General features: G+C 45.1%; 1 protein-coding gene across 3 annotated transcripts; it reads right to left on the reverse strand.

Moving 5' to 3' along the window:
- Window positions 1-9: 9 nt before the first annotated feature.
- Window positions 10-21,572, reverse strand: LOC110538914 (ATPase family AAA domain-containing protein 5). Of its 3 annotated transcripts, none has more exons than XM_090194140.1 (22): window positions 21,517-21,572; window positions 20,390-20,452; window positions 18,538-20,273; window positions 18,118-18,208; window positions 17,828-17,986; window positions 17,409-17,547; window positions 16,917-16,983; window positions 16,612-16,793; window positions 16,167-16,315; window positions 15,575-16,046; window positions 14,275-14,371; window positions 13,019-13,116; window positions 12,674-12,807; window positions 9,512-9,668; window positions 8,881-9,051; window positions 8,447-8,692; window positions 8,241-8,305; window positions 7,822-8,011; window positions 7,563-7,726; window positions 6,361-7,367; window positions 5,916-6,071; window positions 10-1,026 (listed from the first exon to the last, which is right to left on the reverse strand). In XM_090194140.1, exons 2-22 carry the CDS (start codon window positions 20,438-20,440, stop codon window positions 948-950), a joined length of 5,610 nt encoding a protein of 1,869 aa, XP_090050266.1. In that variant the 5' UTR covers window positions 20,441-20,452; window positions 21,517-21,572; the 3' UTR covers window positions 10-947. The 3 variants fall into 3 exon arrangements, with proteins under 3 accessions (XP_090050266.1, XP_090050264.1, XP_090050265.1); XM_090194138.1 differs by lacking the exon at window positions 21,517-21,572 and adding an exon at window positions 20,627-21,345; XM_090194139.1 differs by lacking the exon at window positions 21,517-21,572 and adding an exon at window positions 20,533-21,345.
- Window position 21,573: the final 1 nt, after the last annotated feature.

Genomic DNA, 21,573 nt, shown 5'->3' on the forward strand with positions numbered 1-21,573 from the left:
CGCGTGTGGTTTTGTTTGATACGCAGCGTCTGCGGCTTATTACACGTGTCCTTTTTTATTTCCAAGTTTTATTACATTAATTTACCAGAAGATGTAAACAATACAAAAATATTTAATAATCACTTCTGTTACATTAGATTGTGTTGTGCTCAATCTAACCCGACTTGATTGTTTATATATTTAAAAAGACATCCTACCCAATGATTTACATATACACATCACTGATCCTTCCCTGCAATTAGATAATGAAGCCATTGTATTTCATGAGAGAATAACACTTTGGACTAGTAAAGTGTGTGGGATTTATATTATACGAACAGTAAAAAAAGTGATATGAAGTGCTTGAACAGGATTGTGTTAATATTGTGTAGTTTGACAACAAAAACACAGCCTTTTAAACTGACAATTTCTACAAGTATGTTATTCAAATCTTACAAATGATCTCTCAGCATATAACATTGGAATTTATTAGTTCATGAAACACTTTGCCAAATGCACAGCAGAATACAAAAACAGGCACATCTTCGTTAAAGCCACAACTATAAAATGTACTGATACACATTTACACACTCCCATTTTTATATTACAGTACAAATACATATTGAAGAGGTGAATAGTGTTTCAGCACTCTTCAAAGGGATCCATGATGAACCTCACTCCAGGTCCCAAGAGGGAATTGATCCGCAGATTTCTGGTCATTGACTTTTAGTAGCAATTGAGGGGTCGTATTCATTAGGGCACACCGTAGCAAAACGTTTTGCAATGGCATAAGAGAAAAAACTAGCCTTCTAATTCGACACTCTCAGGTAGTCAGTCCGTCCTTGTGTCAGATTTCTTACATTCGGTACCTAATGGATTGCTTTCATACGGTCATCAAGCCTCAAATTGGGCGACCTGAATGTCCTTAAACCCCCTATTTGAGAAACACCAGTGCACTTCTCTCTAGTTCAAGGGAAGTCCTCTGCTAGGTATTGCAGAGTGTTCTTGGGAAGGCCCAGGTGAATGGCATCCAGGTAGTGGAGGAACCTAATGTGGGGGGAGAAAGACATTTTCAAACTTTAGTCAAATTGTTTAGATAAGTGACAGGCATACTGTAGCATGTTCCTAAATGGCCTTCAGTGCAGCACACAGGGTTACTAGAATACATTACCAACTGTAAATCCATCTGGATAAGAGCATCTGCTAAATTACTAAAAAGTGATGTAAATTCATATACAGTTGAAGTCAGACGTTTACATACACTTTAGCCAAATACATTTAAACTCAGTTTCACAATTCCTGACATTTAATCCTAGTAAAAATTCTCTGTCTTAGGTCAGTTAGGATCACCACTTTATTTTAAGAATGTGAAATGTCAGAACAATAGAAGAGAGAATGATATATTTCAGATTTTATTTCTTTCATTACATTCCCATTGGGTCAGAAGTTTACATACACTCAATTAGTATTTGGTAGCATTGCCTTTAAATTGTTTAACTTGGGTCAAACGTTTCAGGTAGCCTTCCACAAGCTTCCCACAATAAGTTAGGTGAATTTTGGCCCATTCCTCCTGACAGAGCTGGTGTAACTGAGTCAGGTTTGTAGGCCTCCTTGCTCGCACGCCTTTTCAGTTCTGCCCACACATTTTCTATGGGATTGAGTTCAGGACTTTGTGATGGCCACTCCAATACCTTTACTTTGTTGTCCTTAAGTCATTTTGCCACAACTTCGAAAGTATGCTTGGAGTCATTGTCCATTTGGAAGAACCATTTGCGACCAAGCTTTAACTTCCTGACTGATGTCTTGAGATGCTGCTTCAATATATCCACATAATTTTCCTGCCTCATGATGCCATCTATTTTGTGAAGTGCACCAGTCCCTCTTGCATCAAAGCACCCCCACAACATGATGGTGCCACCCCCGTGCATCACGGTTGGGATGGTGTTCTTCGGCTTGCAAGCCTCCCCCTTTTTCCTCCAAACTTAAATGGTCATCATGGTCAAAGAGTTCTATTTTTGTTTCATCAGACCAGAGGACATTTCTCCAAAAAGTACGATCTTTGTCCCCATGTGCAGTCGCTGAGCGGCCTTTCAGGTTATGTTGATATAGGACTCGTTTTACTGTGGATACTTTTGTACCTGTTTCCTCCAGCATCTTCACAAGGTCCTTTGCTGTTGTTCTGGGATTGATTTGCACGTTTTGCACCAAAGTACATTAATCTCTAGGAGACAGAACGCATCTCCTTCCTGAGCGGTATGATGGCTGCGTGGTCCCATGGTGTTTATACTTGCGTACTATTGTTTGTACAGATGAACGTGGTACATTCAGGCATTTGGAAATTGCTCCCAAGAATGAACCAGACTTGGAGGTCTCCAATTTTTTGTTTGATTTCTTTTGATTTTCCCATGATGTCAAGCAAAGAGGCACTGAGTTTGAAGGTAGGCCTTGAAATACATCCACAGGAAAACCTCAAATTGACTCAAATGACGTCAATTAGCCTATCAGAAGCTTCTAAAGCCATGACATCATTTTGGGGAATTTTCCAAGCTGTTTAAAGGCACAGTCAACTTAGTGTATGTAAACTTCTGACCCACTGGAATTGTGATACAGATTATTTCACTTATAATTCACTGTATGTAAACAATTATTGGAAAAATGACTTGTGTCATGCACAAAGTAGATGTCCTAACCGACTTGCCAAAACTATAGTTTGTTAACAAGAAATTTGTGGAGTGGTTTAAAAACAAGTTTTATTGACTCCAACCTAAGTGTATGTAATTGTCCGACTTCAACTGTATATTTATCCTATACACAACCTCACACCACAGACTTATCGACACGAGCTACAGAGAAAGCCATTCTGGGGGTGATTAGAAATGCACTAACCCACCACATAGACTAACATTTTACTTACATTTTAATTTAACTAGACAAGTCCGTTAAGAAGAAATTCTTATTTACAATGACGGCCTGCCCCGGACGATGCTGGGCCAATTGTGGGACTCCCAATCACAGCCAGATGTGATACGGCCTGGATTTGAACCAGGGATTGTAGTGACAACTCTTCCACTGAGATGCAGTGCCTTAGACCGCTGCGCCACTCGGGAGCCCCAAACAGATATCCTTCTACCCATTTCCACCCTCAGCTTAAACTACACGTAAGCGGTGCCACCGGGTACAATAGCAAACCCAAAGCACACAACCTTTCTTGTTGAGACTACATCTGTCCATCTATCATCCATCTCAAACTAAATGATTACAGTATTTTGTCAAGGTATCTGGATAAATTATTTTGAAGTGTGCGACAGCAGCTGGAGTTGTTCTCAGGAATCTAGATCTAATGGGAAAGCTTCCAATTCTTTGAGTGAGCATGAAGATAAGTGACCTCACTGACCTGTGGGTTTCTATGGAATTAACTAACAACTAGATTAAAATAACTACTGTCATTCTGAAACATACCTCAGACCCACAGCCTAGGGTATGAAACAGAAGTGAGGATGGAAACATGCATCACCGTCAATAATGGCTGATCCCTGGCTCCAACCCCACCCTCAGGGGTGTGATAAGCAAAAAACAAATATCCAATTCACACATGTGCTTGTACATGTGTGAAATAGGACACATGTAAGGACCCATTTTATTTGAATTATTAAAACAGACAGCTTCCTTATTCCATTATATTAACAGAGTGAGAGCATGACATAACTCAAATACCATGTCCAGCCCTATCAAAATGATACACCCTTACATTATGCCTGAATAATAACAAAACAGTGTACAAAACATTAGGAACACCTGCTCTTTCCATGACAGATTAGGTGAATCCAGGTGAAAGCTATGATCCCTTATTTATGTCACCTGTTAAATCCACTTCAAATCAGTGTAAATGAATATGGGGGGACAGGTTAAAATAGTATTTTTAACCCCTGAGGTATTGTGTAACATGCCATTCAGAGGGTGAATGGGCAAGACAAATGTAAGTGCCTTTGAACGGGGTATGGTAGTAGGTGCCAGGTACACCGGTTTGTGTCAAGAACTGCAACTCTGCTGGGTTTTTCACACTCAACAGTTTCCAGTGTGTATTAAGAATGGTCCACCATCCAATGGACATCCAACTTGACACAATGAATTGAGGCTGTTCTGAGGGCAAAAGGGGGTTTAATTTAATAGTGCCAACCCCTCGACTTTTTCAACATTTTGTTACGTTACAACCTTATTCTAAAATTGATTCAACCTTTCGGTTACTGGCCCCACACTCTAACCACTAGTCTACCATCTCTGCAGCAGTCCACCAATTAGGCCGTTATGGTAGAGTGGCCAGACTGAAGCCACTCCTCAGTAAAAGGCACACGACGGCCTGCTATGAGTTTGCCAAAAGCTCCTAATAGACTCTCACACCATGAGACAAGATTCTCTGGTCTGATGAAACTAAGATTGAACTCTTTGGCCTGAATGCCAAGCGTCTGGAGGAAACCTGGCACCATCCCTACGGTGAAGCATGGTGGCAGCAGCATCATGCTGTGGAGATGTTTTTCACCGGCAGGGACTGGGGGAGACTAGTCAGGATCAAGGCAAAGATGAACGGAGCAAAAAACAGAGAGAGATCCTTGATGAAAACCTGCTCCAGAGCGCTCATGACCTCAGACCGTGGCGAAGGTTCACCTTTCAACAGGACAACAACCCTAAGCATCCAGCCAAGACAATGCAAGAGTGGCTTCAGGACAAGTCTCTGAATGTCCTTGAGTGGCCCAGCCAGAGCCCAGACTTGAACCCGATCGAACATCTCTGGAGAGACCTGAAAATAGCTGTGCAGGAACACTCCCCATCCAACCTGACAGAGCTTGAGAGGATCTGCAGAGAAGAAATGGGAGAAACTCCCCAAACACAGGTGTGCCAAGCATGTAGTGTCATACCCAAGAAGACCTGAGGCTGTAATCTCTGCCATAAGGTTATTGAACAAGGTACTGAGTGAAGGGTCTGAATACTTATGTAAAGGTGTATTTATTTGTATACATTTGTAAAAAAAAAAAATGTTTTGCTTGATCATTATGGGGTATTTATTGTGTGTAGATTGATGAGGGGAAAATATTTTTTCATACATTTTAGAATAAGGCTGTAACCTAACAAAATGTGGGAAAAGTCAAGGTGTCTGAATACCTTCCCAAAGGCATTGTATAAATATCAATGATTTAATAGTATTGGTTAGGCTGTCTTGTACACGGTATACAGACAAAAAACTAAAAGGTATGTAATTATCAATCTATACTGAATGGAGAGCAGCTTGGTCTCTAGATATCAATCTATACTGAATGGAGAGCAGCTTGGTCTCTAGATATCAATCTATACTGAATGGAGAGCAGCTTGGTCTCTAGATATCAATCTATACTGAATGGAGAGCAGTTTGGTCTCTAGATATCAATCTATACTGAATGGAGAGCAGCTTGGTCTCTAGATATCAATCTATACTGAATGGAGAGCAGCTTGGTCTCTAGATATCAATCTATACTGAATGGAGAGCAGCTTGGTCTCTATATATCAATCTATACTGAATGGAGAGCAGCTTGGTCTCTAGATATCAATCTATACTGAATGGAGAGCAGCTTGGTCTCTAGATATCAATCTATACTGAATGGAGAGCAGCTTGGTCTCTAGATATCAATATACTGAATGGAGAGCAGTTTGGTCTCTAGATATCAATCTATACTGAATGGAGAGCAGTTTGGTCTCTAGATATCAATCTATACTGAATGGAGAGCAGCTTGGTCTCTAGATATCAATCTATACAGAATGAGACAGATTTGAGGTGGTTCAAAGCTGGGTGTCCCCCTAAAACCCTGTTTAACTCTGATCCTGATTTCCACATCCACAACCTTTAACCTCTCACCTCCATTTAACCTTACCCCTGACCTCCGCACCTATAACCACTGACCTCTCACCTGCGTTTAACCTTGAACTGCTCCTTGAGCGTCTCTGATCGGCAGATGGTCCGTAGGAAGGGAAGGAAATCCAGGGCAGCAGCAGGTCTGTTACCCAGCGTCCCTGCCACTTGCCTGGGTAGAATGTCCATCACCTCCCTCCTCTTCTGGAGAACTCTGGAGGAACAACAGCAGCAAACAGGATAGGTTAGATTCCTTAAAATGCACTTTGTGACGACTTCTGATTCTGACTTCTGATGAAGGGGCGTAATACATAAATACATATATCTACCAAATTAAACTTTTCTTTCAGATGTTGAATACTAAAATTCTACTCACTGATCAAATAATGAATTAATACATGAATACAATATTTTACATATAAATTATAAACTCAGTAAGCAATACCCTGTCAACTGATCATTATAAGCCATACAGTGCAGAACTAACAGACAAGACGACTCACTTTGGTTCACAGGGGCTGTCCTGGGTGAGTCTGAAGCCCCGTCTGTGCGGGGCCACAGGGAGTGTGAGCTCGTTCACAGCCTCCTTCCCCAGTTCCCCCTCTAGACCCTGAGCTGTACCCCACGCCTCCTCCACCCCAGCCCTGCACCTCTGGAAGCTCAGAGCCTCCACAGCAGCCTGGATCTCCCCCGCTCTCTCCCCCTCTACCCAGCTCCCTCCATGGCACTCCTCCCCGGACTCGTCATTCATCCCGTCTTTAATCTCGACTCTCAGGCCGAATGTCCTGTGTGTGTATCTGGCGCCACCTACAGGTGAGGTGTGGCGGCAAAGGGAGGAGTCCAGGAGGGACATGTGGTCGAGGAACTCTGCCAGAGAGCCCAGGCAGTGGGACACAGGCTCACTCTTCATCCTCTGCTCCGCGGTGAGCGGCACCCTCATCCTCACAGGGGGACGGGCCTTCTCCTTTACCTCTTCCTCTCTGACCTTCACAGATTCTAGTTCAAACTTGTTGCTGGTAGAATCGTCCTGACTGTCCTCCCCTTCCGTCTGTGTCTGAGGGGGGTTGGGAGGTGGTTTAGTGTGAAGGGAGAGGAAGGTGTCGTCGGAATCAGAGTCTGAGTGAAAGGGGTCCAGGTCCTCTCGGGTACCCAGCTGCTTCTTCTTCTTCTTCTTCATTCTAGAGGACACCTTCACCGGGCTCCCGTCTGTCTCTGACCCCTCTGCCACCTGCTGGACCTTGGGGTGGGGCAGTGGATCAACCTCAGTCTGAAGTGGTGGATCAATCTCTGGCTTTATACTATTCATACTAGTGGCTACTTCCTGTGGATCAGCGCTGGACTCTTCCTGTGTCCGGTTGCTCACTTCCTGTGGCCGCCTGTGGGTTGTGACAGTGAGGTGTGTGGTGGGTAGGGGAAGCAGGGCCTCCATGTTGGAGTAGAGCAGGTCCATTCCTCTCCTCTTGCTGGTGGTCAGCAGCTCCCAGCAACCTGGCTCCACTGTGGACTGGCTCTGAGGAGACAATAGATTGTGGTTAACCTTCAATACTTCCACACTAACTTACAGATAATAAAGTGACCCTGAGAAGGTGGTTTGACATAGGGATTGTAATTATGTGAGATCATACCACAAGAGACCGGTCAAAAATGATCTCGAGTGTCCTCTTAAGACAACAAGGAGGAAAGAGATGGACTTTTGACAACCAACCTTGAACAGATCCTGCATTTCCCTCTCTGGCTCTATGTTCAGCAGCCCCAGCATGCTCTCTGTGCAGCCTGTGTCACAGGGGGGCAGGGGTCCTGCTGGGGTCACCCCCTCACTCACCACAGAGCCACCTGCAGTTTCCTCTGTCTTTGGCTGGAGTTGTGTCACTGAATATGCAACATAAAAACAAAATTTATCACCATCAGTATTAATTGGCAACGTTGTTTATACAGTTATTTAGTGAACATTACTCTGTTCTCACCTGTGGGGGCTGAGTCTGGGAGGGGACGGGATAGCTTCCGCCCCCCTGTGGAGCGGCTCCAGAACTGCAGGTGCAGAAGGCTCTGGCGGATGTCACAACCGTTCAGGTGGAGCAGAGAGGAGACGTCGCGGGCGTCCGTACGCATGTTCTCAGCCAGGCACAGCAGCTGCAGGTAGCTCCCCACCTTCACCTGTATAGGAGAAAGAGAGGTGTTACAACCACACACACTCATGCACCTGTATGAAGGAGTTACACACTAACATACGCAAATGACAATACAAGTTTCCTATTATAAAATGAACATTCTTCCTGTGCAACTAGAAAGTATGCTTAAAATATACCTCCAACGTTACTCTGTTGAGTACATGACAACAAAACATCCAGCAAAAAAAAGGGTTGTAGTTTATTGGTTCTCTTACCACTGAGGGGGTTTTGAAATGGATCTCCTCAAAGTAGCCATCAAACATGGTACTGAAGGTGGGATCTAGGAGAGAGAAACAGGTTCAACTCACAGTGCATGTCACCTTATGGTCTGTGCTATTCATTTGACACAGTGTACAAACCTACAACCATGGACCACAACTTAGTCTTCCAACCATGAAATGTGGATTGCTCCCCCACTCACCACTGGTGGTGAGGATCACCGGTCTCTTGGTGGTGGTCATGAACGTTTTGATGGCAGCCAGGAACCCAGAGTCGTCATCAAAGACGACATCCACCTCCTCAAAGAGAATGAGTGACGTGGCTGTCTTCTTGCTCTGCTCTTCACTGGAGGAGTCCTTGGTGATGGCTGCTGCTGCTGCTGGTCTGTTCTGAGGCTCTTCAGTCTTACTGGAACTCTCCTTGGCTTTACTGGTCTTCTTGGGAACAGCTGGAAGAGAATAACACTGATATTTAGTTCTGACGTGTGTATGCAGACTAGACTAGGGTTTATGCAAAATAGTAACTGAAGGGAATAAAGCTTCCCTGCTGTGTTTAATTTAGGACCTAGACTGTTTAACACCGGACTGACAGAAACCTCAAGCTAGAGAGGAAGAAGGACAAGGAATTCATTCTAACCGGTTGGTTGCTTCTGGTCTTGGCTGGCACTGGCAGGTTCCTTGTTGGTGGGACCAGGTCGGCCCGTTTTGAAGAAGTTGGCCAGGGAGGTGGGGGCCAGGCCTCCCCTCGTGGCTCCACGGGGGGACTTCCTGGGGGAGGACACCACCCTTCGAGGAGAGTACACTTTCCCTGGGAGATGGACAGCAGAATCTTCACCTGTCAACCTGGATCTTTAGAAATCCTACTTTTCACATAACTCAAGAAACTGGCGGCAGGTAGCATAGCGGTTAAGACGGTTGGGCCAGTAACCGAAAGGTCGCTGGTTTGAATCCCAAGCCGACTAGGTGAACAACCTGTCTATGAGTCCTTGAGCAAGGTATTTAACTCAAATTGCTCCTGCAAGTCACTCTGGATAAGAGCGTCCGCTAAATGACTAACATGTAAGTGTAAAATGAAACTGGCATGTAACCTGAAGATACCATAGATTTAGGCCAATGGGAGATGGTGCTCAGGTTTGTTACCCGTTTATCTCTTATAGATTTTTATCAGTGTCAAACTATCTACTTTCTATCCAAACAGTCCTAAGAGATGATTTTGTTCAAAGAAACACTGGGCTGCAAGAAGAGAGGCAAACTTCTTCTAAACTTACGTGGTGAGGATCCAGGCCTGGCGGTGGAGCTACTGAAGTAGCACGGCTTATGGGCGTTGACCCCCTGGATGTCCACCTGGTGGGACTGGGTGGCCTCCCTCAGCTGGGACAGGATCTGACGGCCGCTCCGCTGGGACGACGCATTCACCTCAAACACCTGGAGAAGGATGACAGATTACACTTCCTGCCTTCAAAGTAGCATACATAGATAATATATTACACAGACAGTTAAGACAGATGTTAAAAGATTTGATGGCACCCGGCAGAATCCCACCCTGCATCCCTCTACTGGCTTGCCTCTAAAGCTAAGCAGGGTGGTCCTGGCCGGTCCCTGGATGGGAAACCAGATGCTGCTGGAAGTGGTGTCAGAAGACCAGTAGGAGCCACTCTTTTCTTTTCCTAGGTTAAATAAATAAATAAAATCCTCTGGTCTAAATATCCCAATGCCCCAGGGTGCAGTCTTTCGGATGGGACATTAAACGGGTGTTCTGACTCTCTGTGGTCACTAAAGATCCTATGGCACTTAACGAAAGAGGAGAGGTGTTAACCCTCGTGTCCTGGCTAAATTCTCATACCATCATGGCCACCTAATCATGCCTAGTTTACAATTGGCTCAATAATCCCCCTCCTCTCCCCTAACTATTCCCCAGGTCATTGCTGTAAATTAGAATGTGTTCTTAGTCAACTTACTTGGTAAAATAAGGTACAAATATATGGACACTTCAAATCCAATTGTATGTCACATGCTTCGTAAACAACAGATGTAGACTAACAGTGAAATGCTAAGTTATGGGTCCTTCAACAATGCAGAGAGAAAAATAGAAAATTAATAGAAAGACAATAAGGAGGAATAAATACACAATGAGTACTGATAACGTGGCTATGTACACGGGGTACCAGTACCCAGACGATGTGCAGGGATACAATCAATGTTCCCTCTAAATGTTTTTGTCACAGATCAAATTTCAGGTCTGCTGAGCGCAAACTACAAAATGCTGTGCAACTTCCAGCGCGTTTACTGTCAACACTGAGTAGGCTGTGGCTATTTGATCATAATGTAGACCTACCAGAGTGGCCCACCACCAAAAAAATGCATCCCATAACACTTAACATGGAAATAGCTGTTCTATCATTCAGCCTACAGTAACAGCAAATGTGGTGTTCAATGTAGGCCTGCCTACATTCTATGAGACTTTTGAAAAAAACATGCAGGGCTTGACATTAACCTGTTTATCCACTTGTCCTTCAGATAAGGTGACTGAAACTGTTGTTTGATGCAAGAAACCACTTGGGAGCTTCGTGCGGGCTTAGAGGGAACAAGGTACCGTAACTGAGGTAAATAAACTCAGCAAAAAAAGAAACGTCCCGTTTTCAGGACCCTGTCTTTCAAAGATAATTCGTAAAAATACAAATAACTTTGCAGATCTTCATTGTAAAGGGTATAAACACTGTTTTCCGTGCTTGTTCAATGAACCATAAACAATTAATGAACACGCACATGTGGAAAGGTCGTTAAGACACTAACAGCTTACAGAAGGAAGGCAAATAAGGTCATAGTTATGAAAACCGAGGACACTAAAGAGGTCTTTCTACTGACTCCGAAAAACACCAAAAGAAAGATGCCCAGGGTCCCTGCTCATCTGCGTGAACGTGCCTTAGGCATGCTGCAAGGAGGCATGAGGACTGCAGATGTGACCAGGGCAATAAATTGCAATGTCCGTACTGTGAGACGCCTAAGACGGCGCTACAGGGAGACAGGACGGACAGCTGATCATCCTTGCAGTGGCAGACCACGTGTAACAACACCTGCACAGGATCAATGCAACCCCAAATTTGATCATACTCCTCCAGTGCTAGCCTCTCTACACAGGGCCCTGTTAAGGCCAGGGCTGATTTCAAGGTTTTACTGCTAACCTACAAAGCATTACATGGGCTTGCTCCTACCTCTCTCTCAGATTTGGTCCTGCCGTACATACCTAAACGTACGCTATGGTCACAAGACGCAGGCCTCCTTATTGTCCCTAGAGTTTCGAAGCAAAGAGCTGGAGGTAGGGCTTTCTCCTATAGAGCTCCATTTTTATGGAATAGTCTGCCTATCCATGTGAGAGACGCAGACTCGGTTTCGACCTTTAGGTCTTTATTGAAGACTCATCTCTTCAGTGGGTCCTAGGATTGAGTGTAGTCTGGCCCAGGGGTGCGAAGGTGAAGAGCAAGGCACCGGATCGACATTGCTGTCTCTGCCTGGCCAGCTCCCATCTCTACACTGGGATTCTCTGCCTCTGACCATATTACGGGGGCTGAGTCACTGGCTTACTAGTGCTCTTCCATTCCATCCCTAGGAGGGGTGCGTCACTTGAGTGGGTTGAGTCACTGATGTGATCGTCCTGTTTTCCAGTTTGCGCCCCCTCGGGCTCGTGTGGTGGGGGAGATCTTCGTGGGCTATACTATGCCTTGTCTCAGGGTAGTAAGTTGGTGGTCTGTTGATATCCCTCTAGTGGGGTGGGGGCTGTGCTCTGGCAAAGTGGGTGGGGTTATCCTGCCTGGTTGGTCCTGTCCGTATTGTCGGACAGGGCCACAGTGTCCCCCCCCACCCCTGACTCAGCCTCCAGTATCTATGCTGCAATAGTCTATGTGCTGGGGGGCTAGGGCCAGTCTTATATCTGGTGTATTCTCCTGTCTTATCTGGTGTCCTGTGTGAATTTAAGTATGATTCCTCAAATTCTCTCTTTCTATCTCTCCCTCCTGGAGGACCTGAGCCCTAGGATCATGCCTCAGGACTACCTGGCCTGATGACTCCTGGCTGTCCCCAGTCCACCTGGTTGTGCTGCTGCTGCTGCTGCTCCGGGTCCAACTGTTCTGCCTAGGTTGTCGTCTTTCTAGAGAGTTTTTCCTAGCCACTGTGCTTCTACATCTGCATTACTTGCTGTTTGGGGTTTTAAGCTGGGTTTCTGTACAGCACTTTGTGTCATCTGCTGATGTAAAAAGGGCTTTATAAATATATTTGATTGATTGATTCAGAGTGTAAAGTGAGTGCATTGAAATTTGTATGCAGAAACATGATAAAAAAAATAAAAAAAATGGCTTGTGATCGACCAGTGGGTCACAAAGCATAAAAGGTTGGTGACTGCTGTGTTAGGCAAGTGGAGTAAAGAATGAACAGACCTTAAAGCCGAGTTCCTGGGCGCAGGCGTAAACGGCAGCGGTCTTGCCGACCCCCGTGGGACCAGTGATCAGCAGGGTGTTACACATAAAGTCTTCCCCCTCCTGAGAGTCCCCGTCTTTAGTGTCCCATGAGTCTGTGTAGCCAAGAGGGGAACAGCAGGCTGCTTTAAGTTTACTCTGTGGTAACTTTGAAAAAAAAGTTACTTTTATATAGGATTATGTAACTATTTCAAAGGAGGGAAAAATGTGTTCGTGCTTAAACAGTCATAGTGCTATCTGAAAATACAAGAGCAAAATCTTAGAATAGAGGGCTCAGCCATTTTTTCCAAGGTGACCGTCTCTTACCATTGCTGTCGTCATCCTGTTTCTTTTCCTCCTGTTTCTTTTCCTTCTGTTTCTTCCTCTCTTCCCTGTCAGCTCTGAGCTTCCATTCCCTCAGCCAACTGCAAACGGATTGGTTTATGCAAAATTACATGACAGATTCATTGAATTAATGGCATGTAACACACAATGGCTTTCAATAAAGCTCATAAAGCCATAGCACACAGCCATGCAATCTTCATAGACAAACATTGGTAGTAGAATGGCCTTATGGGAGAGCTCAGTGACTTTCAACATGGCAGCATCATAGGATGCCAACTTTCCAACAAGTCAGTTCGTCAAATTTCTGCCCTGCTAGAGCTACGCTGGTCAACTCTAAGTGCTGTTATTGTAAAGTGGAAACGTCTAGGGGCAACAACGGCTCAGCCGCAAAGTGGTGGGCCACACAAGCTCACAGAACAGGACCGCCGAGTGCTGAAGTGCGTAAAAATCGTCTGTCCTCGGTTGCAAAACTCCCTACAGAGTTCCAAACTGCCTCTGGAAGCAACGTCAGCACAATAACTGTTCGCCAGGAACTTCATGAAAATGGGTTTCCATGGACAAGCAGCCGCACACAAGCCTAAGACCATCATGCGCAATGCCAACGCTACCTGCCCGAATACATAGTGCAAACTGTCAAGTATGGTGGAGGAGGAATAAATGGTCTGGGGCTGTTTTTCATGGTTTGGGCCCCTTAGTGCCAGTGAAGGGAAATCTTAACGCTACAGCATACAATGACATTCAAGACGATTCTGTGCTTCCAACTTTGTGGCAACAGGTTGGGGAAAGCCTTTTCCTGTTTCAGCATGCCCCGTGCACAAAGCGCGTTCCACACAGAAATGTTTTGTTGAGATCGGTGTGGAAGAACTTGAGTGGCCTGCACAGAGCCCTGACTTCAACAACATCAAACACCTTTGGGAGGAATTGGAATGCCGACTGCGATCTAGGCCTAACATTAGTGCCCAACCTCACTAATGCTCGTGGCTGAATGGAAAGCAAGTCCCCGCAGCAATGTTCCAACATCTAGTGGAAAGCCTTCCCAGAAGAGTGGAGGCTGTTTTGCAGCAAAAGTGGGACCAACTCCATATTAATGCCCATAATTTTAGAACAAGATGTTTGACGAGCAGGTGTCCATGTACTGTATATCTGTAATACCTGTGTAGAGCCTGCAGGGTGCCTAGTACAACTAGCTACTGAGCTATTCAGTTGAGTCAATAAGTAGATACACCACAATCCCTTACCTGTGCAGCCTCCTCACTGAGGCAGTGTTGCCTATGACGTCATTGGAGTGCTGTGGTTGGTACTTCTCTGTCCACAACATATCCTCTTTTACGGAGTCTGGTGGAATAAAAAAAGCAGTTACCGTAATTGCTGGACTATTAAGCGCACCTGAATATAAACCGCACCCACTGAATTATTAAAAAAATATGTATTTTGTACATAAATACGCCGCACATGTCTATAAGCCGCAGGTGCCTACCGGTACATTGAAACAAATTAACTTTACACAGCCTTTAAACGAAACACGGCTTGTAACAAAAATAAATAGGCTTTAACGAAACACGGCTTGTAACAAAAATTAAAACAGTAGCCTACCAAGCCTCCTCCTGTGCACTGAAACCACTGAAGTCATCTCCTTCGGTGTCGGAGTTGAATAGCCTCAGAATTGCTTCATCCGATGTTGGATCGTTTTCATTGTCGCTCTCGTCACTTTCATCCGGAGACAAATACCCCGCTGAGCTCATGCTGCCCTCTTCAACACGCAGCAGTCCAGCCTTTCCAAACCCGTTGATGATAGTGGATTTTTTGACAATGCTCCACGCTGTCAGGACCCACTACGAAGAGCAACTTATGGTCAAGTCTGCCAGTTTTAGTGAAGGATTTCTCCCCACTTGTCATCCAAGCCTCCCACTGAACACGGAGCGCCACCTTAAATGCACGATTTACGCTGATGTCGAGTGGCTGCAAATACTTTGGGCCATCTGCTTTTCTTCCCTCTGAAAGGTTTGTTGTCTTTTTGCACTGAGTCAGTTCCTCATGCTGCTGTTTACAAAGTCTTATAATCGACTCATTAAGGCCAAACTCCCATGCAGCAGCTCTATTTCTTTTTCCAACAGCCAGATCGATCGCCTTCAACTTGAAAGCTGCATCATATGCATTTCTCCGTGTCTTTGCCATGATGAGGGTGACAAAATGACTACCGTAATCAGAATGATGGGAAGTTTGAGCGCGCTCGATTTACGTCACATTATGTGACGGTGCTCAGTTTTTTGGCGGCATGAATCTTGCGAAAGCGGGAAAAATCCATAAATTAGCCGCGTCATTGTATAAACCGCAAGGTTCAAAGTGTGGGAATAAAGTAGCGGCTTATAGTCCAGCAATTACGGTACTAAAGACTATTCAAAAATGTATTTTGTAATGTTATGAAAAGGAAGCACATTTAAGCATCTAACTGAAAGGCCATGTTTCAGCTACCACAGATAGAGGTTTTTACAGAGAAGAGGTTTTTACAGAGAAATCATTTCTTATTTGCCCTCTTACCATCTTTGACAGAGTTGCTAGCCAGTGGCGAATCCTCCAGGCGTCCCACAGGGTCCTTTTGGTAGGGGAGTGGTGTTTTCATCTCCTCGTTCTCCTGTTGCTTGCGCCTCCTCCCTCGCCCTCCCCTCCTGGGTGGCTCAGGTTCGGGGGAGATGGTGCCCCCGTCGATCACAATGATCTTCTTCTCCGACCTCCTGGACATCTGCTTCTTGGCCACCTTTCCCACGGCCCCCTCACCCTCTTCCACTCTCTTCCTCTTTCTCCCCACAGGCTCTGTTGATGCTGGGGCACTGCTGGCGAGTTTGGTACTGGGGTCTGCCTCTGAAGCTGTGCATTCCTGGAGGTGGTCCGCCCGCTTCTTCAGAAAGCGTGTGAGAAACCGCTGGACGGGGAAAGGAGGGTTGGATGCACTGATCTCCTCCATTAGGAGCTTACGAATGGGCTCAGAGAAATCTTCTCGCCAGCCAGACCCCTGTTCAGAACAAATTATTCAGTTATCTAAAGTTGATTAACAAACAAAACTACACCAGTAAATATTACATGGGATATTACCAGTGAAATATGAAATGTGTAAAATAATATTACAACATACCCTTTCAGTGTGCGCTCTGGATGCTGGCTCAGTCTTACAGCAAGTGGAACTATCGAGGGATGGAAGCTGGTTTGATGGTAGACATCGAAGCTCCTTCAGGAAGTGTAAGCGAGGAGAAACAGGCCATGGTAGACTCCAGAGAGGACACTCTGTCCAAGGGCCAAGATAAAACGTAATTAGATGGAGAACACAGAGGGAACACTTGAGCAGGAAGCACGCTGAAAAGGCTAAGGTTTCCAGTTCAAATCCCAGTTATGGCACACTAATGATTTAATAAAAATCTCAGTGCAGTGCACTCATTACCTATCAGTTGCTTAAGATTTACCTTAGTAAAAATGTCCATTCAAAAAATCTAAACATCAGTGAGTGGCACCCCTTCTGCTTTATATAACTAATAAGAACACTTGGATGGAAGGGACAGAGCTAGCAAGGAGAAAACACACACCCTGTGACGCCTGCAGCACGTGCACTACGGGCTGGAAGGAGGAGCAGGAGACTGCGTAGGCCTCATTGGTGGCAACGGTTTTGGCTATCTGCTTCTTGAAGGACTCTGGGAGGCCACTCTTCAGGAACTCTCTGCGGGCTCGGAACTGTTCATCATCCTGAGAGTTCTCTGAAGCATCACAGCTAGAAGGGGTAAGAGCCACATTAGGGGTGTAAGGTCAAAGGTCTTGTTGAGGTCTGCAAAAATGTTGAATATAGACCAAACAGTGTTATTGGTAATAAGCTGCAAGTCTGTAATAAGTGTACCTGCGATCATCAAAGATGGATATGACTGATGTCCTCTGTGCTTTTTTCCCAAGGAACATGGGAGCCACTTCGGAAGGTAAAAAAAAAAAAAACACAAAACATTAATGTTAGTGTCCTTCAATGCATACATATACCAAAAATAAATAAAATCATAGTCATACAGCAATTGGTTCTCAGCCCGTATAAGACAAGATTTCATCAAGTATGTGTACACAAAATACAAATTACATTTAACAAATGTAATGCTTCAAACAATGAAATGCTTAATTAACAATCATAACAAAGTACGGCTTTCACCTTGTCACGCTACACAAATAATACACTTCCCCTTCTCCTCCAGGCTTTGAAAATAAATTGTGCAATGTCAAAAATTCCCTTTCTAAAAAATAACTACAGCCTGTGTACATCCTGTAGCCAGAACACTTCAGGGTGAGCAAATGATAGATGTTTTCTATAATCATGTTACGACTTCAGTTAACAGTGATAAAGTACCTGCTGGATTATTGGCCCCCTTGCTGGCAGGTGCTTTTTTCCCCAATACATCATTTAGACTGCGTTTCTGAGCTGTTCCCTTCTCCTTGGCAGTCAGAGCAGAGCCATCCTGGCTATCCTCCACCCAAACCACTGAGTTCTGCACAAACAGTGGTTCGCAAAAATAAAGGTTTAGCGGGTTATCTATGAAACAAAGCCTTTCTGTACTTGTGCTTCGTCTCATAGTTGGAGAAATGGACCGGAAACAAGATAGTCAGGTGTATTGAAAAGTACATGCATCATCTCTAATATGACAATTGTTATCAATGGAGCATGAATTGTAGAGTACAACTACATACTGAGCCAGAGTAGAACATCTTCTCCCAAGTAAGGAAAAGCCTACAATATTTAACTGAAATGTCATTAGAACTGTAGTGTACCTCATCTTCATTGTAGCTCTTCTTGCCCTGTCTCCGGGTGGAGCGTCGGAAAGACCTCTGACCCTCCTTATCCGCTGAGGCCTTTTTACTCTGCTGTATCTCCCGGGCTTTCTTCACCAACTTCTTTGCCTTTTTTCTCTTTTTCGATGCATTGGATTCCTGATCAAGAGGATTCAAATGGGTTTAAGAAGAAAAACTACAAGTGAAAGGAAAGTGTGTGCTGAATTATAGTTGCTAATTCAAAACATCGGTTTCATATTCCAACTGATAAAAACAGAGGCTATAATTACCTTAGTGGCTAGGGGACTTAGGATTTCAAAATCACTTCCACCCTCAGACTTTGATGCAGAGCTTCGGAAGACGACTCTTGTAAATTTCATCCTGAAGGTTCAAGGTAAGAATAAAATGATAATAGTTTCTGCAAAGGTAGTCAAAACAGCAAAAACAAATGAAATGCCCAATTTTTTTATTTTCAAACATATACAATGCAAACTAGATATTACAAAGTCAGCATGAAGCTAAGGCACTACTGTCTGACTCTGTAGTAATGTATCGTCCTGCCTTTAAAACAGTGCCCAGACTAGGGACAGGCCTCCATTGTGGACGAGTCAATCTATGTCCAAACCTATTGCCTCTCTGTTACTGACCAACAGGATGCACAAGCGAGACAATTAAAAACTATGCTTAAAGATATCTTGGCCATCCCTCACCTGATGGGACTTCCTGTCTTGTCTGGTGGACAGACCATCTGTGCTCTGAACAGCCTGTGTCTGGACTTGTCTGACTTCGGGGTGGACATCTGGACAGGGCAGTCCACGGTGACTGCTGCAACATCTTTCACCCTTTCTTTTTTTGTTTTCCTCACTGGGGTTACTGGATCAACAACAGGTGTCTGCCTGCAAGGGGCTTCTCTGGTGGACCTCCTGACTGTTGTCGGTGTGGAGGGGGTGGGCTCTGCTCCAGGTTTAGCCTCAGTGTTGGACTCCCCTTTGGGTTTAGAATCAGTCTCCACAGCGTCAGTCTCCATGGGAACATGGTCTTCTTGTGCCGTGGGTGAGGGAACTGACTCCTGCTCCAAGGCCTTCTTCCTCCCTCGTCTCTGCGGTTTCTTCTTAGCTGCATTTTTACCTGGCTGCTCCTCTGTTGGGGCAGCAGAGTGGTTCTCCTCCTCCACAGCCTCCCCCAAGGCCTTGTCCACAGGCTGCTTCCCAGGGCCCTTGCCGGGCTTGGCTGGCTGCTTGAAAGCACTCATGAACTGCTTCCGCTCAGTCTGGCTGCACTTGGGAGTGGATGATTCAGACTCAACGACACTGAGCTCCAGGTCCTCCTCCTGCAGGACCACGTTGGACCTCCTTTTGGGGGCAGGCAGCAGCTCCAGTCTAGACTGGGGATGAGGAAAGGAAGCAGTCTTCACCACTACAGGTGCTAGGCTCCCCTCTTTTTCCCTGGAGAAGATGGAGGCAATCTTTTTCTCTGCAACCAGGACTGGCTCGTGGCCGGGGGAAATGGTGTGCACCTCAGCTTGGATGGTGAGGGTTCGAGGAGATATCTGCAGGGGACAAAGCTCTTTGGCTTTGGGTACATCCAACGTGTCATCTGGCTCCGGGTCGACTCTGCTTTTCTCTCCCACTTTCTCCTCTCCCTGGCCCTGAGTCTGCAGGAAGTCCTCAAAGGAGATGGTGACGGTGCTCCCGTTCAACTGAGACGCCTCTCCCACGTTCACCTCTAAGCTTGCATCACACAAAGAGAGCTCAGCCTCCTGGACCTCGGGCACATACTCCTCTGTTTCCTTATCCTCCTGCTGCTTGGCTTTAGCCTTACTGACAGTCACCTTGTCTTTTCTAGGAATTTTAGGAGAACCGTCGCGACTTTCCTTTTTCTTCAGAGGAGCCCTTTTTTTAGAGTACACCTTGGGATGATTGTCTTTCTGAGCCTTCTCAAGACATGCCGCGCCATGGTCATTCTTACCACAGGTGTCTCCAGCCATGCCAGCATCAGCACTGAACTGGGCCAGCAGGGCAGCTGTGTCACTACCCAGGAAGCCACAGCTGCTGCTCACTACGTTGCCCTCATCTCCTGGCCCCTCTAAGACCACACACTCCTCCGTCTCAGTGGAACCTACATCAGCATCAGTCTCCTGTAACTGCCGGGCAACTTTGCTGGGCTTCCTGCCCTGTTTCTGACGGGGCTTGGCCGGCAGCCTCACAGGGCTGTCTAGGCTGGCTGGTGATTCAGAGGGCTGGGGCCCCAGGCGGTTCTCCTTAGTCTGCTCTGGGGTACTACCTTTCTCTCTAACTGGTGTGGTCTTCCGGCTGAAGTAATCCATGATGTTGTTGGACCTGGGTGGGGAGAATGGTTTCTCCATGGGCTTGGGCACAGGGGAAAAGTAGTTTGTGATCATCTTGACAGGAGGAGCATGGGCATCTTTGCATGATCTCTTGCATGGCTGTAAAACAAGGTGCGACAATTACGCTCTCTATTATTAAAACTATGCAATTTAAAAAATATATCCAATGCGTTGACACAGGCTAGTGTAGACAGATGGAATTTGGTTGGACATACCTGAGTTTCAAAATCTTCAATGACAGATGCCATAGCAACGACACCAGCCATAATTTCACTGACCTAAAATAATTAAATGGTTTTAGTTGCAGTGACTAACTAGTTGGGGCATTCTGGTTCAGTTAAGTACTTAGGTAACTTACCTACTAACTAGTAGTAGTCAGTTAACCTGAAAAGCGGCAACTGTAGATCAATGGTGGATGTGGTAGTAAGCTAAAACAAAAGAACACAACTTACCAGCTCTTCTCCTTGATCCCTCTAGAAGACACAACCTCTAAGCTACGCGAACTGTCATTGTGTGGCAAAGTTGATAGCTTGCTATCTAACTGTCTGTCTAGGGAAATAAATATCTTAATATAATATCTATCTAGATAGCTAGCTATATCCGACTATTGTTGGATGACATGGCTAACCTTAGTTGGAAAATAGTCGGCTAGCAAGCTGCCCAAAACGCTTAACGAAACTACAACGAAGTTTTAACATGTAACTGCAAAGTAAATTCTAGATATTAACGACGAATTAAACACACATATAAACAATAATTCCATATTTTGGGTACACTGGTAGTTTAGCTTCAGTCTTCCAAAAATCCCGCCTGACTCGTCTAGCCCAAAGGGCGCCAAATTGACTTGCGCGTTAGCGTCACCAACTCCACCACTCACAGTGGCAGAACATGTACACGTCACGAACAGTTGTTGATGTTTGGACTGCAAGGCTCCACCCCACGTGATATTGTAAATAAGTAGCAGTTCTGTTTCTAAACAAATACAGCAAAAGCAGATCAAAGATCAACCCACTGCTGTCTAGTTTTGAAATAAATGAGAGTGAAGTAGATGTTATTCATTGTTGTATTAGTGATGATCCATCAAGGTTAGCTAATAAATGTACTGTACAGGTGGAAATTATGACAGCTACTACAAATGCATACTCTGATCAGTGCACAGACCATAAACCGTATAGGCACAGACCGAAGATGTGAAGGTTATTTTGACTGCCTTTGACAAAAGTTATCTTCAAAATTTTCCGAAACGTTGGGGGTTGAAACTCATATTTTGTAATAAAGTGTCTTCAGATAATGTAATTATAACCTTATGTTTTTACATTATTTGTAGAAAAGTCATCTAAACCTTGTTCCCGCTCTCAGTGTTCCATCTCCGGTTGCTTTCCCCTCCGGAATATTTGAT

Source organism: Oncorhynchus mykiss, chromosome 12 (genome assembly GCF_057628025.1).
Source record: "Oncorhynchus mykiss isolate SJ-2025 chromosome 12, ASM5762802v1, whole genome shotgun sequence".
NCBI classification, from domain to species: domain Eukaryota; kingdom Metazoa; phylum Chordata; class Actinopteri; order Salmoniformes; family Salmonidae; genus Oncorhynchus; species Oncorhynchus mykiss.